Source organism: Podarcis raffonei, chromosome 2, assembly GCF_027172205.1.
Source record: "Podarcis raffonei isolate rPodRaf1 chromosome 2, rPodRaf1.pri, whole genome shotgun sequence".
NCBI lineage: Eukaryota > Metazoa > Chordata > Lepidosauria > Squamata > Lacertidae > Podarcis > Podarcis raffonei.
In genome coordinates, this window is record NC_070603.1 from 107,063,265 (window position 1) to 107,084,342 (window position 21,078).

The following is a 21,078-nucleotide window of genomic DNA, read 5'->3' on the forward strand; positions in this document are numbered from 1 at the left end:
CTGAACTGGGAAAGACTTATGCCTGAGCAGGCAGGCAGAGGGCTGTGTGTTAATAAGCATACCAATCATACACACACACACACACACACACACACACACACACACTTATACACACAGTGGTACCTTGGGTTAAGAACTTAATTCGTTCTGGAGGTCTGTTCTTAACCTGAAGCACCACTTTGGCTGTGTGTTAATAAGCATACCAATCATTCACACACACACACACACACACACACACACTGGTACCTCGGGTTAAGAACTTAATTCGTTCTGGAGGTCTGTTCTTAACCAGAAGCACCACTTTAGCTAATGGGGCCTCCTGCTGCCACTGTACCGCCAGAGCATGTTTTCTGCTCTCATCCTGAAGCAAAGTTCTTAACCCGAGGTACTATTTCTGGGTTAGCGGAGTCTGTAACCTGAAGCGTATGTAACCCGAGGTACCACTGTATATGAATGAAATTATAGATTACAAATACATGCTACCTTGCTTATTTATAAGAGTATTCGTATACCGCTGTCACACACACAAAAAAGGCTTACAGCAACAGAAACCATACAATAAAAAACCATTTAAAAACAGAAACCAGCTGTTATGGAAAGATGTGTTCTTAATTGCCTGCCTAGGCCTGGCAGAACAGAAATGTTTCCAGGAGGCACTTAGAAGTTAGCAGAGAAGGAACCTGCTGAATCTCAACTGGCAGGGTGTTCCACAGGACTGGGCCCATGCCACGAAAGGCTCAGTTTCTTGTTGTCGTTAAATGAGCCTCGCCAACTTGGGGAATGAAAAACAAGGCTCCTGCGGATGATCTCAGCAATTCAGCCAAGATCAACCTTGGGAGTAAGCCCTCATGAACTCAGAAGAACTTGCGCCTGAATTCCTAGGCTTACCAGTGCCATGGCACTTGTGCTGTCACCAACACAGCCTCGTCACTTGTTGCTTTTATGCAATTTGCCACTGTCCTTTTTGCATTTTGTTTCCCTGCAGCCTCACTTTACTCCAGCCCATTCCCAAGCTATGTGTATACAGTGGTATACATACGCTTCAGGTTACATAAGCTTCAGGTTACAGACTCCGCTAACCCAGAAATAGTGCTTCAGGTTAAGAACTTTGCTTCAGGATGAGAACAGAAATCGTGCTCCAGCGGTGCGGCAGCAGCAGGAGGCCCCATTAGCTAAAGTGGTGCTTCAGGTTAAGAACAGTTTCAAGTTAAGAACAGACCTCCGGAACGAATTAAGTACTTAACCCAAGGTACCACTGTACATGCCTGCTGCATCTGATGATCACACAGTAATACATTTGCCGGTCTTTACGGTGCCACAAGACTCTCCATTGTTTGAAATATACATACAGACCGTCCTCTAGCAAAGGGTCCTACATTGTGCCAGAGGACGACAAACTCAGGACGCTTCTGCCTTGAAACTTAAGAACCAAGACAACCATTAACTCTGATGGCAAAACAGTGATGTCAAAGCAGTGTTGTTTTTTTAAAAGAAACGGCCTCAGCAACTGCGCTTGTGAACTCTCGGGGTGCATTCAGACATGCCTACTAAAAAAGAAGCCGCTCCATGTTTTTTCCTGCTGCAGGGAGAGCTCTTGCTTCCTCTTACTTTCATTCTTCTAATGACAACACCCAAAATCTGGCTTAGAATCCAATGCTGATTTTCATTTTTTTTAAAAACATTTCTTTTAAAAATTCAGGTGGTTAGCATGTTCATCGAGTTCAGAGACTGAAAATAATTCCCCACCCGAATCTAGTCAAATGATTACTAATCTCCCTCCCCACCCAATCAAAAAAAGGACCACTCCATTGTGTTGTTTAATGAAACCTTGTTCCAGACAAGGGAAGCATGCTTGTCTTCTGTGACAGATCGTTTAAGCCCACCTAGCATGGAAAAGGCACGGTTCAAATGAGAGTCTTCCTGATTTGTAGCTCAGTCTCTTAGCCACTAGTTGTGGTCCCCTGCTTGTGGAATGCCTTCTTGAGAAAGGCTCACCTGCCAATCCATCACATTGTGGCCTTTCTGACCTTTTCATTTTCCCAGGCTAGTTCAAAGGTTAATAGCCCCAAAAGATTTGGTTATTGTAGCTTGATAGTAGCATAGTAATGCTGGTGGTCAACAAAAGAGGTTTAAAGACTCTCCCAAGGCACATCTAAAAAAATGCAGTGTAAACACCGACAACTGGGAAACACTGGCCTGTGAGCGCTCCAATTGGAGAACAGCCTTTACCAAAGGTGTCATGGACTTTGAAGATGCTCAAACTTGGGACGAAAGGGAGAAACATGCTAAGAGGAAGGCACGCTTAGCAAACTCTCACCGTGATCAACTCCCGCCTGGAAACCGATGTCCCCACTGTGGTCTCCACTGTCACTTACGGACTCACTGTTAAGACCATGTTTATGGGAGACAATCTTACTCGGCTATGGGAAAAAGCAAATACAAAAAACCCCCAACAACAGTTGTGATAAGCCTTTGACAGAAAAGTTTTTTAAACTGCATTTTCCATAGGGAACTACAATGTGCATTACATTCTCACCTTCAGCAGCAGATGAGGTTAAGAGAAGATCAAATTAAGGTATTATCATGGAGACAGACAGTTAAGTCATGTATCCACAGCAGTGACAAGAAGAGAAATGACCTCTGGGAGGAGCACAGGGAGAAGAAATGCCATGGCGTACCTGTAACGCGGGTGGCGCTGTGGGTAAAACCTCAGTGCCTAGGACTTGCCGATCGCATGGTCGGCGGTTCGAATCCCCGCGGCGGGGTGAGCTCCCGTCTTTCAGTCCCAGCTCCTGCCCACCTAGCAGTTCGAAAGCACCCCTAAGTGCAAGTAGATAAATAGGTACCGCTTTCTAGCGGGAAGGTAAACGGCGTTTCCGTGTGCTGTGCTGGTGCTGGCTCGCCAGAGCAGCTTCGTCACGCTGGCCACGTGACCCGGAAGTGTCTGCAGACAGCGCTGGCTCCCGGCCTCTTAAGTGAGATGAGCGCACAACCCTAGAGTCGGACACGACTGGCCCGTACGGGCAGGGGTACCTTTTACCTGTAATAACAGGAAAACTGGACGCCTTCATCAGCCCCAGCTGAAACAAAACATGTATCTCCCGCTTTGGTCTCTACAGCCACAACAGGCGCTGCAACTTTCCAACAGCTTGACCTCACCCCCCAAGGCACATTCCTCCATTGTCTCCCAAGACAGACAGATGCCAACATAGAAGCAACATACAAGAAAGAGGAGGTCCAAGCTGCTGAGATACAAACTGATTTCTCCAGATACAAGACCGTTTCAATGCTGGCAGGTTCAAGAAAGAAAAAAGAGAGAGGTCATCCCAGGGATGAATTAGCTTTATTAATCTCAACATCAATTAGAACAAGAATCTTGCAGCTTGGGAAAGTGGATAGTTATGCAGTAGTTCGGACTGTTAAGGTATCAAATGATAGCTTTTCTTGTAATCAAGGCGCATATCCAACCTAACTTCATCACCCTTTGCCGACTGGGACATATGGCCGAACGTGGATAATTTTTTGTAGCAATTGGGGCAAGAAGTTCCTAGAAATTTTAATTTTAATGCCAGAATTGGTGGGAAAAGAAGTGAACATTTAAACTGGAGTGATCAGGAATTCCAGGGACTCCCAAATCAAGTCCTGAGAGGTTCTGGTCGGTTTATTAGTCAAAGCTAATCTTTGTTGAATGGTTTCGCAAAAGGGGATGAGAAGGGAGAATTCACTTTTCTTACAAAGGAGCAAATGTAATTGATTATATGGCTGCTACTCCACTCTGGTGGTATAAGTGGAAGAGTTTCTCAAGTTCTTCCAGAACTGGGACGTGACCACCAACCCAACTGCACATTGGAGAAGATGAACTGAAGAAAGCCCATCAATGTACACTTTCTCATCTTAAGGGTAATAGAGTAGTGTCTAAATTCATGTACAGATCCGAGGACATTGCAGATACCGTATGGTATACCTTCCTCTTGGTTACGAACCAAAGCTAATCCACCCATGTTAGATTTTAGTAAATAATAGGATGACGGTAGCTTATTGGATTAAGTTATCCTATGGAAATGGCTGGGAAATTTCCAGGCTAACACTTCTTACTATCCTGGACCAGAAGATCTCCGGGTGATTTCTTACAAGAATTTCTTACTCCTCACTGATTAAGGGAGGAGGCAAAGGAGTAGCTTTATTTGTGTTGTTTTTTTGTATGGAAGGACTATGAGCCCATTTCAGTTCTGTGGTACTTGAAACAAATTCCTAGGCTTGGAATTCTCTAATACTAACAGTGTGTCTCTTCGCACCTGGCTCTGGTTTGTGGATCTGGTTTGTTTTGTTCTTAAAGTAGGGCCTGCATGCTTGAAGCCTGCTTTCCCCTTGATCTAAAATGCACGTGGAGTCAGCTAGAGATAACAGGGGCAAGCAGCAGGAGAAGGTAAGGCATCACCTTCAAGCTCTGCTTACAAAAGGGGTGAGGAACCTCCACTCCCCTGGACACCCAGCCAAGGGTTCAAGTAGTCCCACAAGGCCATTTCCCCATAACCATGTCCACCTGTCCATCAGCTGATGTCACCGGATGACATCACCTGATAGGCAGGGGAGTAGGGTTGAGTCCTACTGGGTGCCGTTTCACTAGTGTGATCCCTGCAGAGAGCAGGATTGGACCCTCTGCTCATCAGCTGGTGAGCAGAGAGTTCAATCCTTCTTGGTGCTGCTTTGCCAGCATGTTCCTTGCGGGGGAACACCCTGGTGACTTGGATTACTCCATCACCACTGCAGGTAGGTCAACATTTGACAGATGGGTGGGACCATCACGATGTCAGATGGTTGACAGGCAGCCGACCTCGTCTACTTGTCAACGTCGGGATATGGAGAGATAAAAGATCTGGCCTACTTACTGTGCCAAAAAAGGCTCCAGTGTGGTGGCGAGAGCCAGTGTGGTGTAGTGGTTAAGAGCAGTGGACTCGTAATCTGGGGAACCGGGTTCGCGTCTCCGCTCCTCCACATGCAGCTGCTGGGTGACCTTGGGCCAGTCACACTTCTTTGAAGTCTCTCAGCCCCACTCACCTCACAGAGTGTTGTGGGGGAGGAAGGGAAAGGAGATTGTTAGCCACTTTGAGACTCTTTCGGGTAGTGATAAAGCGGATATCAAATCCAAACTCCTCCTCCTCCTCCTCTTCTTCTTCTTCTCCTCCAACCCTGCCCCCAGTTTACAAGCTTCCCAGCAATATCAGGTTTGGTCAGGAACAAGAGGTCTGATCCAGGAAGGCAATTCGGCCATCCAAATGCCAAGACATCCAGGTGACAAGCAGAAGAGATGAAAGAGTGCCAATAAGGAAAGAAGTGACTCCCAAGACCATAAGACACCCACCCCCCAGATCAAACCCATCTAGGCTAACAACCGCTTTCAGAAAGTGACCATCTAGTTGCCCCTGGGAATTGCAAGTAGGACATGAACGCAACACACATCCTCCCACTAGTCGGAGGAATCATGCATCTGATCCCATGTGGTCATTGACAACCTTACCCTCCACGAAGTTATTTAAACCCCTCTCATAGCCATCCAGTTTGGTGATCGTCGCAGCATCTTCTGGCAGCAAACCCCATCGTTTTAACAATGCGCCGTGCAAAGGAGTCTCTCAGCACTCAGCTTCCTTGTACAACCGGGTCCTTGTGGGAGGAAAAACGTCTTTGTTCTCTTTATATGTGCTACACATCGCTTTATGTGCCTTTCTAGTGTGTTCCCTTCGCTTGCCTTTTCCTCCTAAACTAAAAAAAGTTGTAATCTCGGCCCCTCGTCTCCTTCTTGGAGAGCCTGACTTCCGTGTGTGATGGCGACGCCGGCACCCCAGTCAAAAGACAAAGGCGACATACGCCGGGCAAGGAAAAGGCGCCGGCAGGCCCTTCCGCGGTGGAGAAACAGCGCCAGCCGGAGGAGCCGATTCTGCGCCCGCGAGGCTACAACCCGTCGAGGAGAGCCAGGTCTTCAAACATAAGGTATTGCTTCAGCAGCGGGGGAAGGTTGAAGTCCCTGATGGCTTGGAGCCTCCTGTGGCCCAGGGCAGTCCGGATGGAGAGGCGGCTGAGGTGTTTGAGCGAAAGCGGCTGCTGGCGGCAGGAATCCATCCAGGACATCAACGCCGGCTGCGAGACGAGGCGCTTGGGAGGGGCTCCTGTTTTCTGCAGCCAGGAAAGAGGGGAAAAAAAACAGATTTCGGGTTGCGTTCCCAAAGTCCTACTTGGAGGAGGCGCACTGAAATTAGTGTACGTGAGTTAGTCCTGTTCCTTAACGCCAAAGGGTCTACTCTGAGTAGGGCTGGCACTCCAGGCAATTCTTTGGTTTGGGTGGCGAGAGGTCAGGTGGAAGAATGGCAGTGTAGCAGGGAAGCTAACCTGGGAAACAGGATCTTTGCCACTTGGTATTAGGTATAATAATTATTATTATGGGACGTGGGTGGCGCTGTAGTCTATCTAAACCACTGAGCCTCTTGGGCTTGCTGATCAGAAGGTCGGCGGTTCGAATCCCCGTGACGGGGTGAGCTCCCGTTGCTCGGTCCCTGCTCCTGCCAACCTAGCAGTTCAAAAGCACGTCAAAGTGCAAGTAGATAAATAGGTACCACTCTGGCGGGAAGGTAAATGGTGTTTCCGTGCGCTGCTCTGGTTCGCCAGAAGCGGCTTAGTCATGCTGGCCACATGACCCGGAAGCTGTACGCCGGCTCCCTCGGCCAGTAAAGCGAGATGAGCGCCGCAACCCCAGAGTCGTCTGCGACTGGACCTAATGGTCAGGGGTCCCTTTACCTTTATTATTATTAATGATTACTATTATTATTATTAGCTATCATCTATACTACTTATTAATAATATATATTGTTGCTGGGGAAAGTACTGAAGAGGACTTTATTGTGACTCTGTAACCTCTAGGTAGGGTTGGGAGAGAACAAGAGTGGGCAATATTGAGTGAGATGAGCCAGCCTGCAGCCCACAGGCCACATGCAGGCTGAAAGGCCATTTTTGACAGCCCTCAGCAACATTCAAGAGAAAACATCTTAAAGCCTTAAAAACATATGTTTCTGCTATGCACTGTTAACGAAATGCATACATCTCTTTGTGCATTAAATTTGTTTAATAATTAGATATATTTAATTTATTAATTGTGCATTTAATTCTATACATTTATATTAATTGTATATATCAAGTAATACTGCTGGATGGCCGACTGTCGTGGATGCTTTCGCTGAGATTCCTGCATCGCAGGGGGTTGGGCTTGATGACCCTTGGGTTCCCTTCCTACTCTAAGATTCTATAAAATTGGAAAACAAGTGAGGTCCCAACCAAAGAAGAATAGCAACTTAAACTGATGGAATATGCACAGCTTGAAGACTTAATATACAGAATAAGAGAACAAGAAGAATGCACGTTGAAAGAAGACTGGAAAATGTTTACTGAATATGCGGGTTAAAATTGTGTACATTTAAAAACCCTGGTAGCATAAAGATAAATTAAACAGTGTATATAAATTTTGATGGATGTAACAATGGATTACTGAATGGTTTCGTTCATGTAAAAGATGCAGGGATGTATGGTAAGCAAAATGAACCGCAGAAGAAGAAGAAGGGAGGTCATTGATTTAAGGTTGTTTAAAAGAATATTTTGAAGTGTAATTTAGAAAATTTTATATATGAATGATTCTATGATTCCACAATATGTTGCGATCACTTTAATTTGCGATACAGAAACTGAACTTGGTGTGTAGTCTGCGTCATAAGACTCTTGCGGCCCACTTGGTATGAAAAGTTGGGTGGCCCTGGCAGGCAACTCCCTAGGTATGGTAAAACCAATTTTGGGGACTCCCTACGCTGGTTTTTGTGGGATGTGATACGTAAGTAGCAGTCAAGTACAACATTCCTTGTTTTCCTAGAGTGGACATGCGGGGGAATGTTTGGTCCAGCCAGTTGAAAACTTCCTGTTTCCTCCTAGCTGGGACATACTTCCTTTACATGTGACTAGAGGTGGGCGTGACCTTACCTGTCCAGGTAACAAAAAGGACAAGGCACGCAGCACTCTCTCTCTTTTTGACTTCCTCTGCTGTTGGAGCAGCTTTTAGCTTCCAGCCAACAGAGGACACTAGGATTATCCCCATATAGGATAGCTCCACATATATATACTTTGTAACTAAGTCTGCCTTCAGGGATCCAACTGTGAACAGAATGTGAGTAAACTACGTTTATATACTTTACACAAGATTGTGGCATGTTCATTCTTTTAAGAAGGATATAAGGGAACTTACCAGTAACCCAATACAGTCATACCTCAGGTTGAAGTTGCTTCAGGTTGATCGTTTTCGGGTTGTGCTCCGCAGCGACCCGGAAGTAACAGAATGCGTTACTTCTGGGTTTCGCCGCTCACGCATGTGCAGGCGGTCAAAATGATGTCACACACAAGCGCAGAAGAGGCAAATCGCGACCCGCGCATGCGCAGATGCAGGTTGCATTCGCTTCAGGATACGAACGGGACTCTGGAACGGATCCCGTTCGTATCCAGAGGTACCACTGTAGTGAGAGGCTTACACAAGCCTGCAACCAGCTACCAGGGGAATGTGAAACTCTGCTAAGTAAAGGAACTTGCTAGCGCAAGTTAGGAAGGAAATTAATAAACAATATATCCTCTCCTGCCTCCCTGGACATTCCCACAGTCTTTAGCATGGGTAGGCAACCTAAGGCCCGGGGGCCGGATGCGGCCCAATCGCCTTCTAAATCCGGCCTGCGGACAGTCCGGGAATCAGCATGTTTTTACATGAATAGAATGTGCCCTTTTATTTAAAATGCATCTCTGGGTTATTTGTGGGGCCTGCCTGGTGTTTTTACATGAGTAGAATGTGTCCTTTTATTTAAAATGCATCTCTGGGTTATTTGCGGGGCATAGGAATTTGTTCTTTCCCCCCAAAAAATATAGTCCGGCCCCCCACAAGCTCTGAGGGACAGTGGACCGGCCCCCTGCTGAAAGTTTGCTGACCCCTGGTCTTTAGTAATGGGCTACCTTATTTCTGTAGCAGATGCAGGCCCCAGCCTGCACCAGCAACCGGATGCACTCTGTCTGTCCACTGCATGCAGCCAGGTACATGGGGGTCACCCCCCAGTTGTCCTTCAGATTCACATCTGCGCCATGCTGAGGAGAAACAACAAGTCATTAGCACCACAGACCTCACCCCCCACTCATGTCCTGGGCTTGCTGAAGCCATATGGTGTGAGCAAAGTCCATAAGTCCATCCTGGGCATCTTTAGGGCCAAATCGGATGCAACAGGTACCCAATTCCCCCTCTACCCACCACAGGCCAAACAGAACAGCTTCTGTGTAAATAATTTCCTGCAGTGATTGAATTTGCCCTCCCTTCCTCCTGCCACTCTCAGGAATGGCAGCTAAGAATGGAGGAAGCTGGCTTGAAATGCCTCGTGGAGCAAAAAATACCAAGGGAGCAAAAAAAGCTGTTTATGTACGCAACAATGGCAGCCCATATACTCTTAGGAAGAGAAGATCCCTATACAAGAGAGGAATGGATAACAAAACTGATGGACTATGCCAAAATGGCTAAAACGACTGGGGAAATCAGAAACCAGGATGATAAAAACGTCAATAAAGACTGGGGAAAATTGTAGCTTATCTGAGAGAACACTGTAAACAGTCAAAAATATTAGGACTGCAATAACACTAGCAATGTGAAAAAGAACTTTAGTTAATATTGAGTACATTGGATAGACAGATGACGATATGAAACGTAGAGGAAAGTGACTATCTGCAGACTCCACGGAGTGGAGGAAGGAAGTCAGAGAATTATTTATTTTATGGTGGTATTTTATGTTTGAATGTAAAATTAAAATGTAAAACTAATTAAAAAATTGCTTTACAATATAATGAAATGCCTTGTGCAGAAAAACCTCTGAACAAGTAAATGAAGTCAGACCACAATCAATACACAAATAATTAACTATTATTGTTATTGTTGTTGTTGTTGTTGTTGTTGTTGTTGTTGTTGTTATTATTATTATTATTATTATTATTATACCTGTCAACAGGCCGCTATGCCCCTCTGGATCCTGGCAGCAGGCATGCGGATTAGGAGCAGAGAAATCTGCCTTACACCATTGGCCCACCTACCTCAGCATCACCAGCACTGACAGGCAGCAGCAGCTTTCCAGATAAGGAGGTTCTCCCATCCCACCTTAAGAGATGCCAGGATTGAACCTGGGGCCTTCTGCATGCAAGCCTGGTGCTTAACCCCTGGACGATGGCCCTTTCCCTAAGGCTTCCATAAAGGTAAAGGTAAAGGTAAAGGGACCCCTGACCATTAGGTCCAGTCGTGGACGACTCTGGGGTTGCGGCGCTCATCTTGCTTTATTGGCCGAGGGAGCCGGCGCACAGCTTCCGGGTCATGTGGCCAGCATGACTAAGCCGCTTCTGGCGAACCAGAGCAGCGCATGGAAATGCCGTTTACCTTCCCGCCGGAGCGGTACCTATTTATCTACTTGCACTTTGACGTGCTTTCGAACTGCTAGGTTGGCAGGAGCTGGGACCGAACAACGGGAGCTTATCCCATCACAGGGATTCGAACCGCCGACCTTCTGATCGGCAAGTCCTAGGCTCTGTGATTTAACCCACAGCACCACCCGCGTCCCGCTTCCATGGAAGGAAGCAAACACCACTTGCTGCAGGACAGGATGATAAGAAGCAGCACCTTTGACGACGTTACCTGGATCAGCAGCAGGGTGCAGTCGGGGAAGAGGCCGACGGCCGCGTGGAGAGGGGTCCCCCCGTGTTTGCAGCAGGTGTTGACGTTGGCGCCGTGCTGCAAGAGCAGCTCCACCGAATGCCTCTGCCCCTTGTAGGCCGCCCAGTAGAGGGCCGTCTTGCCGTAATAATCTTTCCTGTCCACCAGCTCACTGCCTGAAACCAAAGGGGAGATGAACACCTTCCAAAAAACAGTGCAACACGGAAACAAACCGAGAACTTAAGAAAAGCCGGCCGGATTGGGCCAGTCTAGTCCAGCATCTTGTTCTCACAGATGCCCCCCAAGCAGGACCCAAGCACAAGAGCCCTCTCCCCACCTGCGGTTTCCAGCAATTGGTACCCAGAAGAATCACTGGGGAGGTAGAGTCTAGCCCACTATTTTAGTGTTTTGTTGGAAGCCGCCCAGAGTGGCTGGGGAAACCCAGCCAGATGGGCAGGGTATAAATTATTATTATTTATTATTATTAGGCTCGTGGGCAGGATGTGGCCCAATCGCCTTCCCAATCTGGCCCGCAGACGGTCCAGGAATCAGCATGTTTTTACATGAGTAGAATGTGTCCTTTTATTTAAAATGCATCTCTGGGTTATTTGTGGGGCATGGGAATTCGTTCATTTCCATCCAAAAAATATAGTCCGGCCCACCACATGGTCTGACGTATGGTGGACCGGCCCACGGCTGAAAAAGGTTGCTGACCCCTGGTCTAGCCATTGCGGCCAGTTGCCCTCGATAGCCCTCCCCTCCGTGACTTTCGTCTAATCCTCTTTTAAAGCCACCCAAGTTGGTGGCCATGCTGCCTCATGGGGCAGTGAGTTCCACAGTTTAACTGTGGAAGGGCATTCTTTCATTCATCCCAAATCTTCCAACATTCAGTTTCATGAGTTCCTAGGGTTAGGAGAGAGGAAGCACAACTTTTCTCTGGCTTTCTCCGTGCCATACATACTGGCCTGGATTAGGAGTGGACTACAACCACCCCTTGCCTCCCGTTACCTCTTGTTTGGGGGGGGGGTACAGCATTTGGATTGCCTGTGCACAATATTGTTATGGGGTTTTAAGTGCGGGGAATAAACACCGCCCAGGCCCCTCTCCTTCCCAAAATCTGGTTTGCTCCATTTTTAGCCCTATGTGCAACCTGGAAACGTTCTATAGGACACACACTTGAGGTCAGCAGCAGTTGTTTCAGCTTCTCCACGTTGCCACGGCTGGCCTCGTAGTGCAGCTCCGTCCACCTGTAGTTGTAGCTGGGCGCCGCCTGGTAGCGCTTGGCAGCGGGGCGCGAGGACTCTGGCGGTGCCCCATTGCCGTAGGGCGCTCGGGAGAGGGAGCTGATGTAGAAGCCCATCTCCGTCCGTCCTCCCTCTGTCCACATGCAAAGGCTTCCCCTGTATGGTAAGGTAAAGGTAAAGGACGCCTGGACGGTTAAGTCCAGCCAAAGGCGACTCTGGGGTTGTGGCGCTCATCTCGCTTTCCGGTGTTTGTCCACAGACAGCTTTCTGGGTCATGTGGCCAGCAGGACTAAACTGCTTCTGGAGCAATGGGACACCGGGATGAGTGCCAGAGCACACAGAAACGCTGTTTATCTTCCCGACACAGCAGTACCTATTTATCTACTTGCACTGGTGTGCTTGGCAGAAGCTGGGACAGAGCAACAGGAGCTCACCCCGTCGCGGGGATTCGAGCCGCCAACCTTCCGATCGGCAGTGGTTTAAACCACAACACCACCTGCATCCCTGTATGAACTGGGGGGTGCACTGAGGTTCAGGTTGGTGATAAGAGAACAGGGGAGAGGTTAAGCACCCTTACGTGTCGCGTGAGACCCACTGACCAGATTCTCTCTACCACAGTGGTTTTCCAGGACTACTTTAAAACTGCTGAGGGTCTTGGTGGACCACTTTATGATTTTTCTGCCCATTGTAGCAATTGGCCAAAGTGCTCCTAGCCATGTACAGAGTTCCTCCCTACTATGTCCCCCCTTCTCTCTCTTTCCCCGCTTCAGCCATAGCACGGCTTCTCAGGGACGGAGGGGGGCAGACACGGTCAAGGGGCCAAGGTCCCTTCATAGAATCATAAGAGTTTGAAGGGACCCCAAGAGGCACTGCATTCCCTTGCAATGCAGGAATCTCAGCTAAAGCACCCATGACACGTAGCCATCGTTCTTCCCATCCCAATAAAATTTGTCTCCCCCAAGTTGATGCGCATTGCCGTTCAAATAGTGTGGGTGTGCCCCATCATGTGATCAATTATGCAGGGTGGGGCTTACCTCCCCCCCCCGTATTTTATTCAAGTTGGCACCCCTGTGGTCATCTGTCAATCCCACTAGGAACACGGCCCTGCCCCATACCCAGGAGTGCCAGCTTGGCCCAACGACTGTGGGTGCCATGCAGTGTGCATGGCCCTGGCGCCGAAATTTGTTAGTGCTGGCCCCTTCGTGGGAAATTTTGTGGGAGCTTGGCAAGGCCAGATTTAGGTTTGATGAGGCCCAAAGCTACTGAAGGTAATGGGGCCCTTTATATGCCCAGCTGTCCTTTGTCAACAACAAATTGTCGCCGTTTCTTGTGTTGAATATATGCTATATGGTAATTTATGAACCTAATTGGTATCTAAAGCCATTTGCACATAACAAAATACGTATTTTATCAAAGTAATTGTTGAACTGAAATACAATTAAGAAGTATATGAATAGTGAAATTTTTTTGGGGGGCCCCAAGAGAGTGGGACCCTAAGCTATAGCTTGTTTAGCTTATACGGAAATCCGGCAGTGGTGCTTGGGCACCCAGGGAATTGGCACCTTGACCTTAACTCAGCTCAAGCCTCCTGCACCAGAAACCCAGGGCTCCAAAGAGTCAGTGAAACAAGCTCAGGGGTGCTGGAGCTCAAGACCCGCGCTCAGCCCTGGGTGTCGAGCACACTTCTGAACATGTGCAGAGTGCAGCGGCCTAACCGACCCATTACTACTACCAGACCACGCACCCATCGGAGCTCAGGGGAAGGACCTTCGAAATGGATTCACCCCAAGCTTTCGCAGGAGGGACAGGGGGAAGCTGATCTGGGCCGGCAAGAGACGTCTCTGTCCGCGATGCAGAAGGAGAGGCTCCCGCTGCACCGATTCGCAGCTGCAACATTCCCTCCCCGCTGCATCAGGCGCGGCGAGCGGATCCGGATTAAAATCCGCTTCGACCCCTACCCTGCGCCATGCATTGCTCCTTTGAACGCCAAGATGGGTCGTGGCCGCCCGGCATCTCCCCGAAAACCCTCCCTCCTTCCCCGTTTGGGCCGCTTACCCGCCCGCGCTACGCCCGGCACCGGCTCGGAGAGACGCGGCCGGCCATCTCGGAGCGAGAGGCGGGCGTTGCGAGTCCCGTCGGCGGCGCCGCTCCGCCCCGGGGAGGCCGCTTCCCAGGGCTTTCCTCAAGGCCCCGGGGGAAAGGCGGCCGAGCCTCCTTCCTCCGCGCCGCTCCCGCCCCGTCTCGCCCCGAGGGAGGAGGCGCCGCCTGCAATGGCTGCCGCACGGCGAGAAGGGAGCCGCCCTCCCGGGCGCCGCTTTCTCTGCAGTGCGAAGCCGCAGCCGGAGCCGAGCGGGGCCTCGAGGAGCCTTTGTAAAACACGCGGGAAACCCCGGGGTGTGTCGGCGCGCGGGAAGCGGACTCTTCAATCCACACGCCTTCATTTTAAATTCGTTTTTAATGCCGTATAACACCGTGTTAATCAGGGGCGTAGTCAGCTGCCCCCTCAAATCCTCAAAAATCATTGAAAAACATTAAAAATACTCAATTACCACTCGGTAGATAAGGTCAAAAAAGAATGGGGATGCTTCCAAAATTATCTGAATAAATACGGTGCCAATAATAACACTTGGCTGTGTTTAGATTAATTTCACAGAAAAGGGGGTGGTGGAATTCTTCCTATTGTTTGGATAAACAATAAAACACAGATTATTTAATTGTAACAGTCGAATTGAAACTGCGAAGAGATAGACGGAAGTCAACATGAGGGATTCAAACCAGTTGGAAGGACTTTGTGTACAGAATATTCAAGTATTGATTTGAACTTCCTAAATAATATTTGTCTTAGAAAAATATTTTTTCCTAGTTTTTGTCGTTTTGTTTTGGTTTTTCCCCCTTCCTTTTTTCTTTTTTAATGTTACTCTGTTTATCTTACATCTTCTACCATGTATTTTGTAACCCGTTTTTACCTTAAAACATGTAGTTGAGGATCAAATTATTCTTTTTATTTGTTCTTTGTAAATTCTGAAAATGTAATAAAGTTTATTAAAAAAATAAAAATTTAAAAAATACTCAATTAACTGAGTGTGACAAAAGCCTGTCCCCCGTGATGTCCTCTTTTTGGACAGGAATTTGACCCGTGTTCTCCCCCCCCCCAAAGCTGAGCTCCATTAACTTGGGGGGGGGCATCTCCCAGAAAAAGCTATGCCCATGGTGTTCAGGTTGTGTTTCCATTTTCTGGACCCTGCCCTGGGACCTAAGGGACCACCCGCACTTCCCTTTGTCCCGTGATTTCTAGTCAGGGGTTGGAGGTTTGTTTGGGCTTTTTGGTCCCCCTGCTTTTCTCGGGGAAATCCACGGTTTGCTGCTGAATCGGAACAAACGTCAATTTGCTGAAAATCCAATTGATCTTGGTTCCAATTCAGCAGTAAAGAGTGGGTTATCCCAGGGAAAGCGTAAAAAAAAAAAAACCCTCTCAGACGCCTGACTAGAAACCACACAGGACAGTGGTTTGGATGGTAATAATAATAGATGTAATAATAATAATAATAATAATAATAATAATAATAATAATAATAATAATAATAATAGATGGTCACATCAGAGGTTACATAGGAAGGTGCCTTAATATAAAGTCAGGCCATTGGTCCATCTAGCAGAATGGCTTTAAAAGAGGATTAGCCAAATTTGTGGAGGAGGCTAAAATTTATTTAATTCTTATTCCATTGTTTCTCCAAGGAGCCCAATGTGGTTTTACAGTTCTCCTCATTTAATCCCCCACAACCACCCTGTGAGGCGACGACAGGCCCAAGGTCACCCAGTGAGCCTCATTGCCGAGTGGGGATTTGAACCCTGGTCTCTCCCAGCCCCTTGGCCAACCCACTGACCACGTCACCGCATGTGAGAACATCATAAAAGCCCTGCTGGATTAGCCAATGGCCCTTCTAAAGTCCAGCAGCCTCTTCTCACATAGGCCTGCCAGATGCCTAGGAGGACCTCAACACAACATCACCTTCCCCACTTGTGATTCCCAGCAGCTGAAGCTCATCTGCTTTCACCAGTGTAGGTAGTAATTACATGGCTAGTAGTCCTTGATAGCCTTATCCTCAATATTTGTGTCTAACCCTCTCTTAAAAGCCATCCAAGTTGGCCATGCTGACACTGCCGGGAGATGGTCGTCCTCTCAATACCAATTGCTGGGAATCGCAGGTGGGAAGAGTGGTTGTTGTGAGTTCGAGTCTTGCTTGCTGGCTTCTCACAGGCATCCGGTTAGCTGCTAAGAGAACAGGAGGCTAAGCAGGGCTCTTCTGTTCTTAACAGTACCAGTTAAGTGAAAGCAAGAGTTTTTCCAGGCCCACAACTTGGCTGGTGACCTCCCACAATAAGGTTCACACACACACAAACTAGCTTTGATCCTCCGCTTTTTAACAGCATTGTGGCACAGAAATTAAGCTGGTGAGGTTTTCCACAGCAGAATACACAGGCTAGGAAAATTGCAGTTTCTAAATTTATGTATCCTGTTAAAAACACAGGAGCAGAGCCAGTTGTTTTTTTAAGGCAATCAGACCTCCCACATCATTAAGGAACTGGAAGCTTGAGCCGTCTTCTGTGTTGTATATTAAAGTTTATTGAATTACCGTGTAAGAATTTTGCTCTGTAATAAAGTCATCTGGGATCTAAACTGATTATTTACAGACAAAACTTCTCATTTGATGATAAAACTCCTACTTTGCTCAGAACAGTATCTACAATAACATTATTATACTATGGAACAACAACAAAATCAGGCTGGCTGGTTTGTCCATCAAGCTTTCCAGATTGGAGAATTTATTATTATTATTAATCAGTTGAGAGAGTGCATTTACGGAGCTGGGCCAGAATGGGGAAAAAAGGGAAAGTGAGATGCTGAGCACCAGGGAAGCAAGAAACTAGAAAAGAAACACAGGCAGAGTCCCACCCACCCACCTCAGGCAGCCCTCTCCCCAAAATAAGAAGCTACCTTACAGTGAGTCAGGCCATTGCTCCATCTAGCTCAGTATTGTCTACAGTGCAGGCAATAGACTCTACATTGACTGGCAGTGGCTGTCCAGGATTTCAGGCAGGCATTTTCTCAGGCCTACCTGGAGATTCTGGGGATCGAACCCCTTCTGCATGCAAAGCGGGTGCTCCGTCACTGAGCTGTGGCATGTGCCAAGAGCAGTTTCTTCCTACAGAATTTATTCCCCCATTGTAGAAGTTCCTGCCGCCATTTACGCTGCAATGGAAATCTGTTGGGGGACCGAGCTGCCAAGACATATAACCTGAGGAACTGTCCTCTCTCTGCTTTTCCAAGAAGCATGGTCACCTACCGGTGCTTGCAGACCGGGCTGGTGTCAAAAACACACCACAACTGAGACAAGTTAAAAAAGGAAGAAGCTGGCATTCTGTTTTCCTTCTGCTTGCTGCAAGAGCACAGGTGACTCTCATGCGTGGGACAGGAAGGATGGGCTACAGGACATGAGACGTGTCAAGGAGCCAAGGCAGAGGAGCCCCACCTTTCTTAAGGTAGCGCTAAAGATACAACATGGTCCTCTGGGCAAGCCGAATTGTGCAGGGACCCCTTTCTACAATGCACAGCTGCCGCTTTTCAGTCTCTGAACGGCCATTGCCACTAGAGGACCACCCCTGGGGTTTGAGTAAGCACCAGACTTACCACTGCTTCACCCAAACGCCTTTTTAGCACCCGCAGAAGGCAGTGGGTGCTGGGACCCCGCAAGAGGGCTCACCACCTCAAACAATGCTCCCCTCTCACTTTGCACAGAGCACCCCCCCCCCAGAATCGGAGGCGTCCTGAGGCAAAGAAAGGACTGAGGTATGCAAGAGGGGGCAGGGTGTGGGGAAAAGCAACTCTTAATACAGCATTGAACCTGGACAATCCGGGACAAAATGAGGTGCTTCTTCACGCTTGGGATACCGTTCATGAAGAATGCTTGTGTATTCATGTCCGCAGGCACTCAAGAGAACAGACTAGATGAGACCAGGAGGTTTCTTCTTAGGCTTTTAAGAACATAGCCCCACAAAGCAAGGCAAAGTCTCAACCTCTGCATCCCAGAACCAACTCTGTTGCCTCCCTCTCTCAAGAACCGCAAGCTCTTAGGCATGATTATAGGGTTGGAAAGGGTCCTTCACTCCAACCCCCTGCAATGCAGGAATCTCAGTTGGGTGGTCGTCCCCTCATTCAATCTGAAACCATACCAGACCCTGCTTAGCTTTGCAGTTTTATTGGGGCACCACTAGGAGGGATTATAATATGGAGCTTACGGATTTAGAGGCGTCTCAGTAGCAACTGCTAGGGAGCAACAACAGGAAATGGGTATTGCCCTTTGCATCTCGCTTGTGGCCTTCCAGAGACATCTGGTTGGTCACTTTGGGGCTGGGGGGAGAGAAGTATACGGGAGTAAACAAACCTTTGGCTCTTCCTTACATTCTTATCCTTGGCAGCGGGGCTAAAGAGGTAAGTTGCTGTAGGCTGACGAGAGTCGACTGGAAGGTAACTGCAATTTTGACTCATAATGCGGTGACAAGAGGTCACCCCATTCTGGGAAAGGAAATGGGTGCCCAATATCTGTCTGTGCACGATATACACTTTTCATGGTACAAATCTTTACGGGACAAATTCGGAGCTCAAGACTAAGGCTCCAAGTTACGAGTTTTGTCTCACAGCCTGGTTTTAACTATGGAACAGGGGAATAATAAAAGGAGCAAGAGGCCTGCTGAGGATGTACAATGTGCTCCCTACCCCCAAGTAAAACCAGCACCGCTCTGAGCTACCTGAAATTTGGGGGGAGGTTGTTCCAGGTCAAATGGCATGGTTTCCAAGCAAGGTTGTGCTCTCACCTGAGGTATTAATGACTAGACGGAGATAACAGGTGGGAATATGTATGGCTGGATCTGGAGGGCATCAGACTGGAGAAGGCCGATGCGGCCTTTTCCCGAAATGTGTGACACACGTAATCTCAGTAATCCTTACAACAGCTATGCAAGGCATACCAGTATAATTATCAGCGTTCCCCATATTGTAAACAGGAGGCGGAGGATTGGAGTTCAAGTGGCTGGCTTAAGGCACCCGGGAAGTGTTATGGCTAGGCTGAGATTTGAACCAGCGGTGCCGGAGCTGGCAACAGGTGCTCTTCCTAAAATCTGTGCTACCAAGGTGGCTCAGTCTTCGAATCTCTTAAGGCATGATGCAAGGAGATCCGTGAACAGACTCACCTGCATTTTAAAAAGCCAGGGAGGAGAAAAAATGTGATTTGAATTCAGACCTTGGTGCTAACAGATGGGAGGGAGCTAGACCTTTCGTGCTTGTGCCATTTCCTCAATTCAAATCCCCCTCCCCGAGGCTGGTGTTCGATTTGTTTAAAATATGCAAGACACCTGTATGGTACCTGGAAGTCTACCAGCCACAGGGCAAGTAGCAGCTTTGGGGGAGCGGGGGTTTAAAATCAGGAAAATGGCACAGTTGAGAAAGGCAAACAAGCGCTGTGACTCTAAGCTGAATCCTCTTCCCACTCTGCGCCTGGTTTTAAATTACAAGGGTTGAAGATATATACTATTCACGGATGTCCCACAACATGCCTCATATGGCTCTTGTTGACCTATTTTGATGCTGGCACAGTCATTCTTTTAAAATTACACAGAACTCTCCGTAAAAGCTCACTGGAGTGTTCTAGGAAGCCGGACTAAAAAAAGCTGGGCATCTATCTGCAACAGAGCCTAGTCCAGGGAAAACATGCCACCTCTTCTGTTTTGTTGCCTGACCGTGCAGCTGTTGAAGGAGCAGGAGCCCTGCCAAAAGAAAGAGATAGCGATCCTTACCCCACAGCTTGCAAGGAAGTGCGCCAGGGCCTACGATGCAAAGCGGCAGATTGGAACGGTTTACTGTGGCCGGATCTCGCCTGAAAGTGTGGCATTAGTGCTGTTTTACGTGGGCTGCAAACATACAAGGAGAAGCAGAACTAAAACTGCAGTGGCAATAAGGTGCAAGGGGGGAAAAGAAACCATCACAATCCAGTGTTTCTTTCCCCTCTGTGAGGAATGACATGGAATGATTCAACAGCGCTTCAAGTGATAGTTCCTTTTCAGATAACCTAAGTAAGGTAGAGTTGTCAATTGACAGAAAATAACTCCCCAGCTGGGCTTGCACCCGTGTCTGTTAAAACCGATTAAATCGGCAAGGGATAAATATTGCCTCCTGCCTGTGGGTTTGGGATGGGTACCTGCGACCTTCCAGATGTTGCTGGAGTTCAAAGGTGCTTCCAGACTGCTGCTATTTTGGGATGGGATAAGCAGAGCAGTGGCAAATTCAGAAGTGTAGGGCCCCTTCACCATAGGCACTGCCACGCCCCCTTCTAAGAAGGCTGCATAACCTTATAATCATACAATACTACTAGTAATCAGGGATGTATTGCAACGATAAGTGCAGATCTCCACGTGCTTCCTGTGAGCTAGATCTACTTTTTACTGTGCTCGTACACGGGCAAATCATTTGAAGTGCTCCAATATCTGGAGAGACTTAAGTTGTATTTGTACGTTACAGAACATGCACGCAATTCTCCCGAAACCGAAGCAGCTTGTGTTTTCAGTGCTAAAAGGCTTAGCTTTGGAGCATACAGAACAACTCATCTGAGCTCTTCCTGTGTGCCTTCTGTAGAACGACCCCAGGAGCCAATCCTCCACGGCTGGCTCACTTCCTTTCCCTCTGATTTGCTCCAATCAGAACAGTAGCTAAAAGACTTTCCTGTGGCTTCAGGACCCTGGAGACAGAGACCCTGCTGCAGAAATCGTAACAGGCCTTTGTCTCCACACACCATCCCAGACCACTAACACCTCTGGGTGAGATTCAATCGCATATGGACAAATTCATGTTGGGTAAATAAATCTGATTTGGGGCTCTTGCTGGAGAACCTCATTCCCACCCCCAAATCTTATATTTTTTGTAATAGGGGAAGTGACAGGAAAATACACTGGGAAGTGTGGTATAATATTGCGAATTAGAATAAAAACCAGAATGCTAAATAAACAGCTGAGGTTGTCTAGCTTCCCCAC

General features: G+C 47.9%; 1 protein-coding gene across 1 annotated transcript; it reads right to left on the reverse strand.

Annotated features, from left to right (window-relative positions):
- Positions 1 to 3,324: 3,324 nt before the first annotated feature.
- Positions 3,325 to 14,390, reverse strand: LOC128408583 (ankyrin repeat and protein kinase domain-containing protein 1-like). The gene is made up of 5 exons (XM_053378532.1): positions 14,053 to 14,390; positions 11,930 to 12,153; positions 10,736 to 10,929; positions 9,028 to 9,156; positions 3,325 to 6,171 (listed from the first exon to the last, which is right to left on the reverse strand). The coding sequence occupies exons 2-5, from the start codon at positions 12,138 to 12,140 to the stop codon at positions 5,950 to 5,952; spliced, it is 756 nt and encodes a 251-aa protein (XP_053234507.1). The 5' UTR covers positions 12,141 to 12,153; positions 14,053 to 14,390; the 3' UTR covers positions 3,325 to 5,949.
- Positions 14,391 to 21,078: the final 6,688 nt, after the last annotated feature.

Bases quoted from the DNA above. Each gene is read 5' to 3' on its own strand.
- LOC128408583 (XM_053378532.1), bottom strand. From the start codon at position 12,140: ATGTGGACAGAGGGAGGACGGACGGAGATGGGCTTCTACATCAGCTCC. The intron at 9,157-10,735 runs GTAACGTCGTCA...GTTTCTCCTCAG, and splicing joins GCACCCTGCTGCTGATCCAG to CATGGCGCAGATGTGAATCT. The intron at 6,172-9,027 runs GTAGCCCATTAC...TCCTGGCTGCAG, and splicing joins GCATCTGCTACAGAAATAAG to AAAACAGGAGCCCCTCCCAA.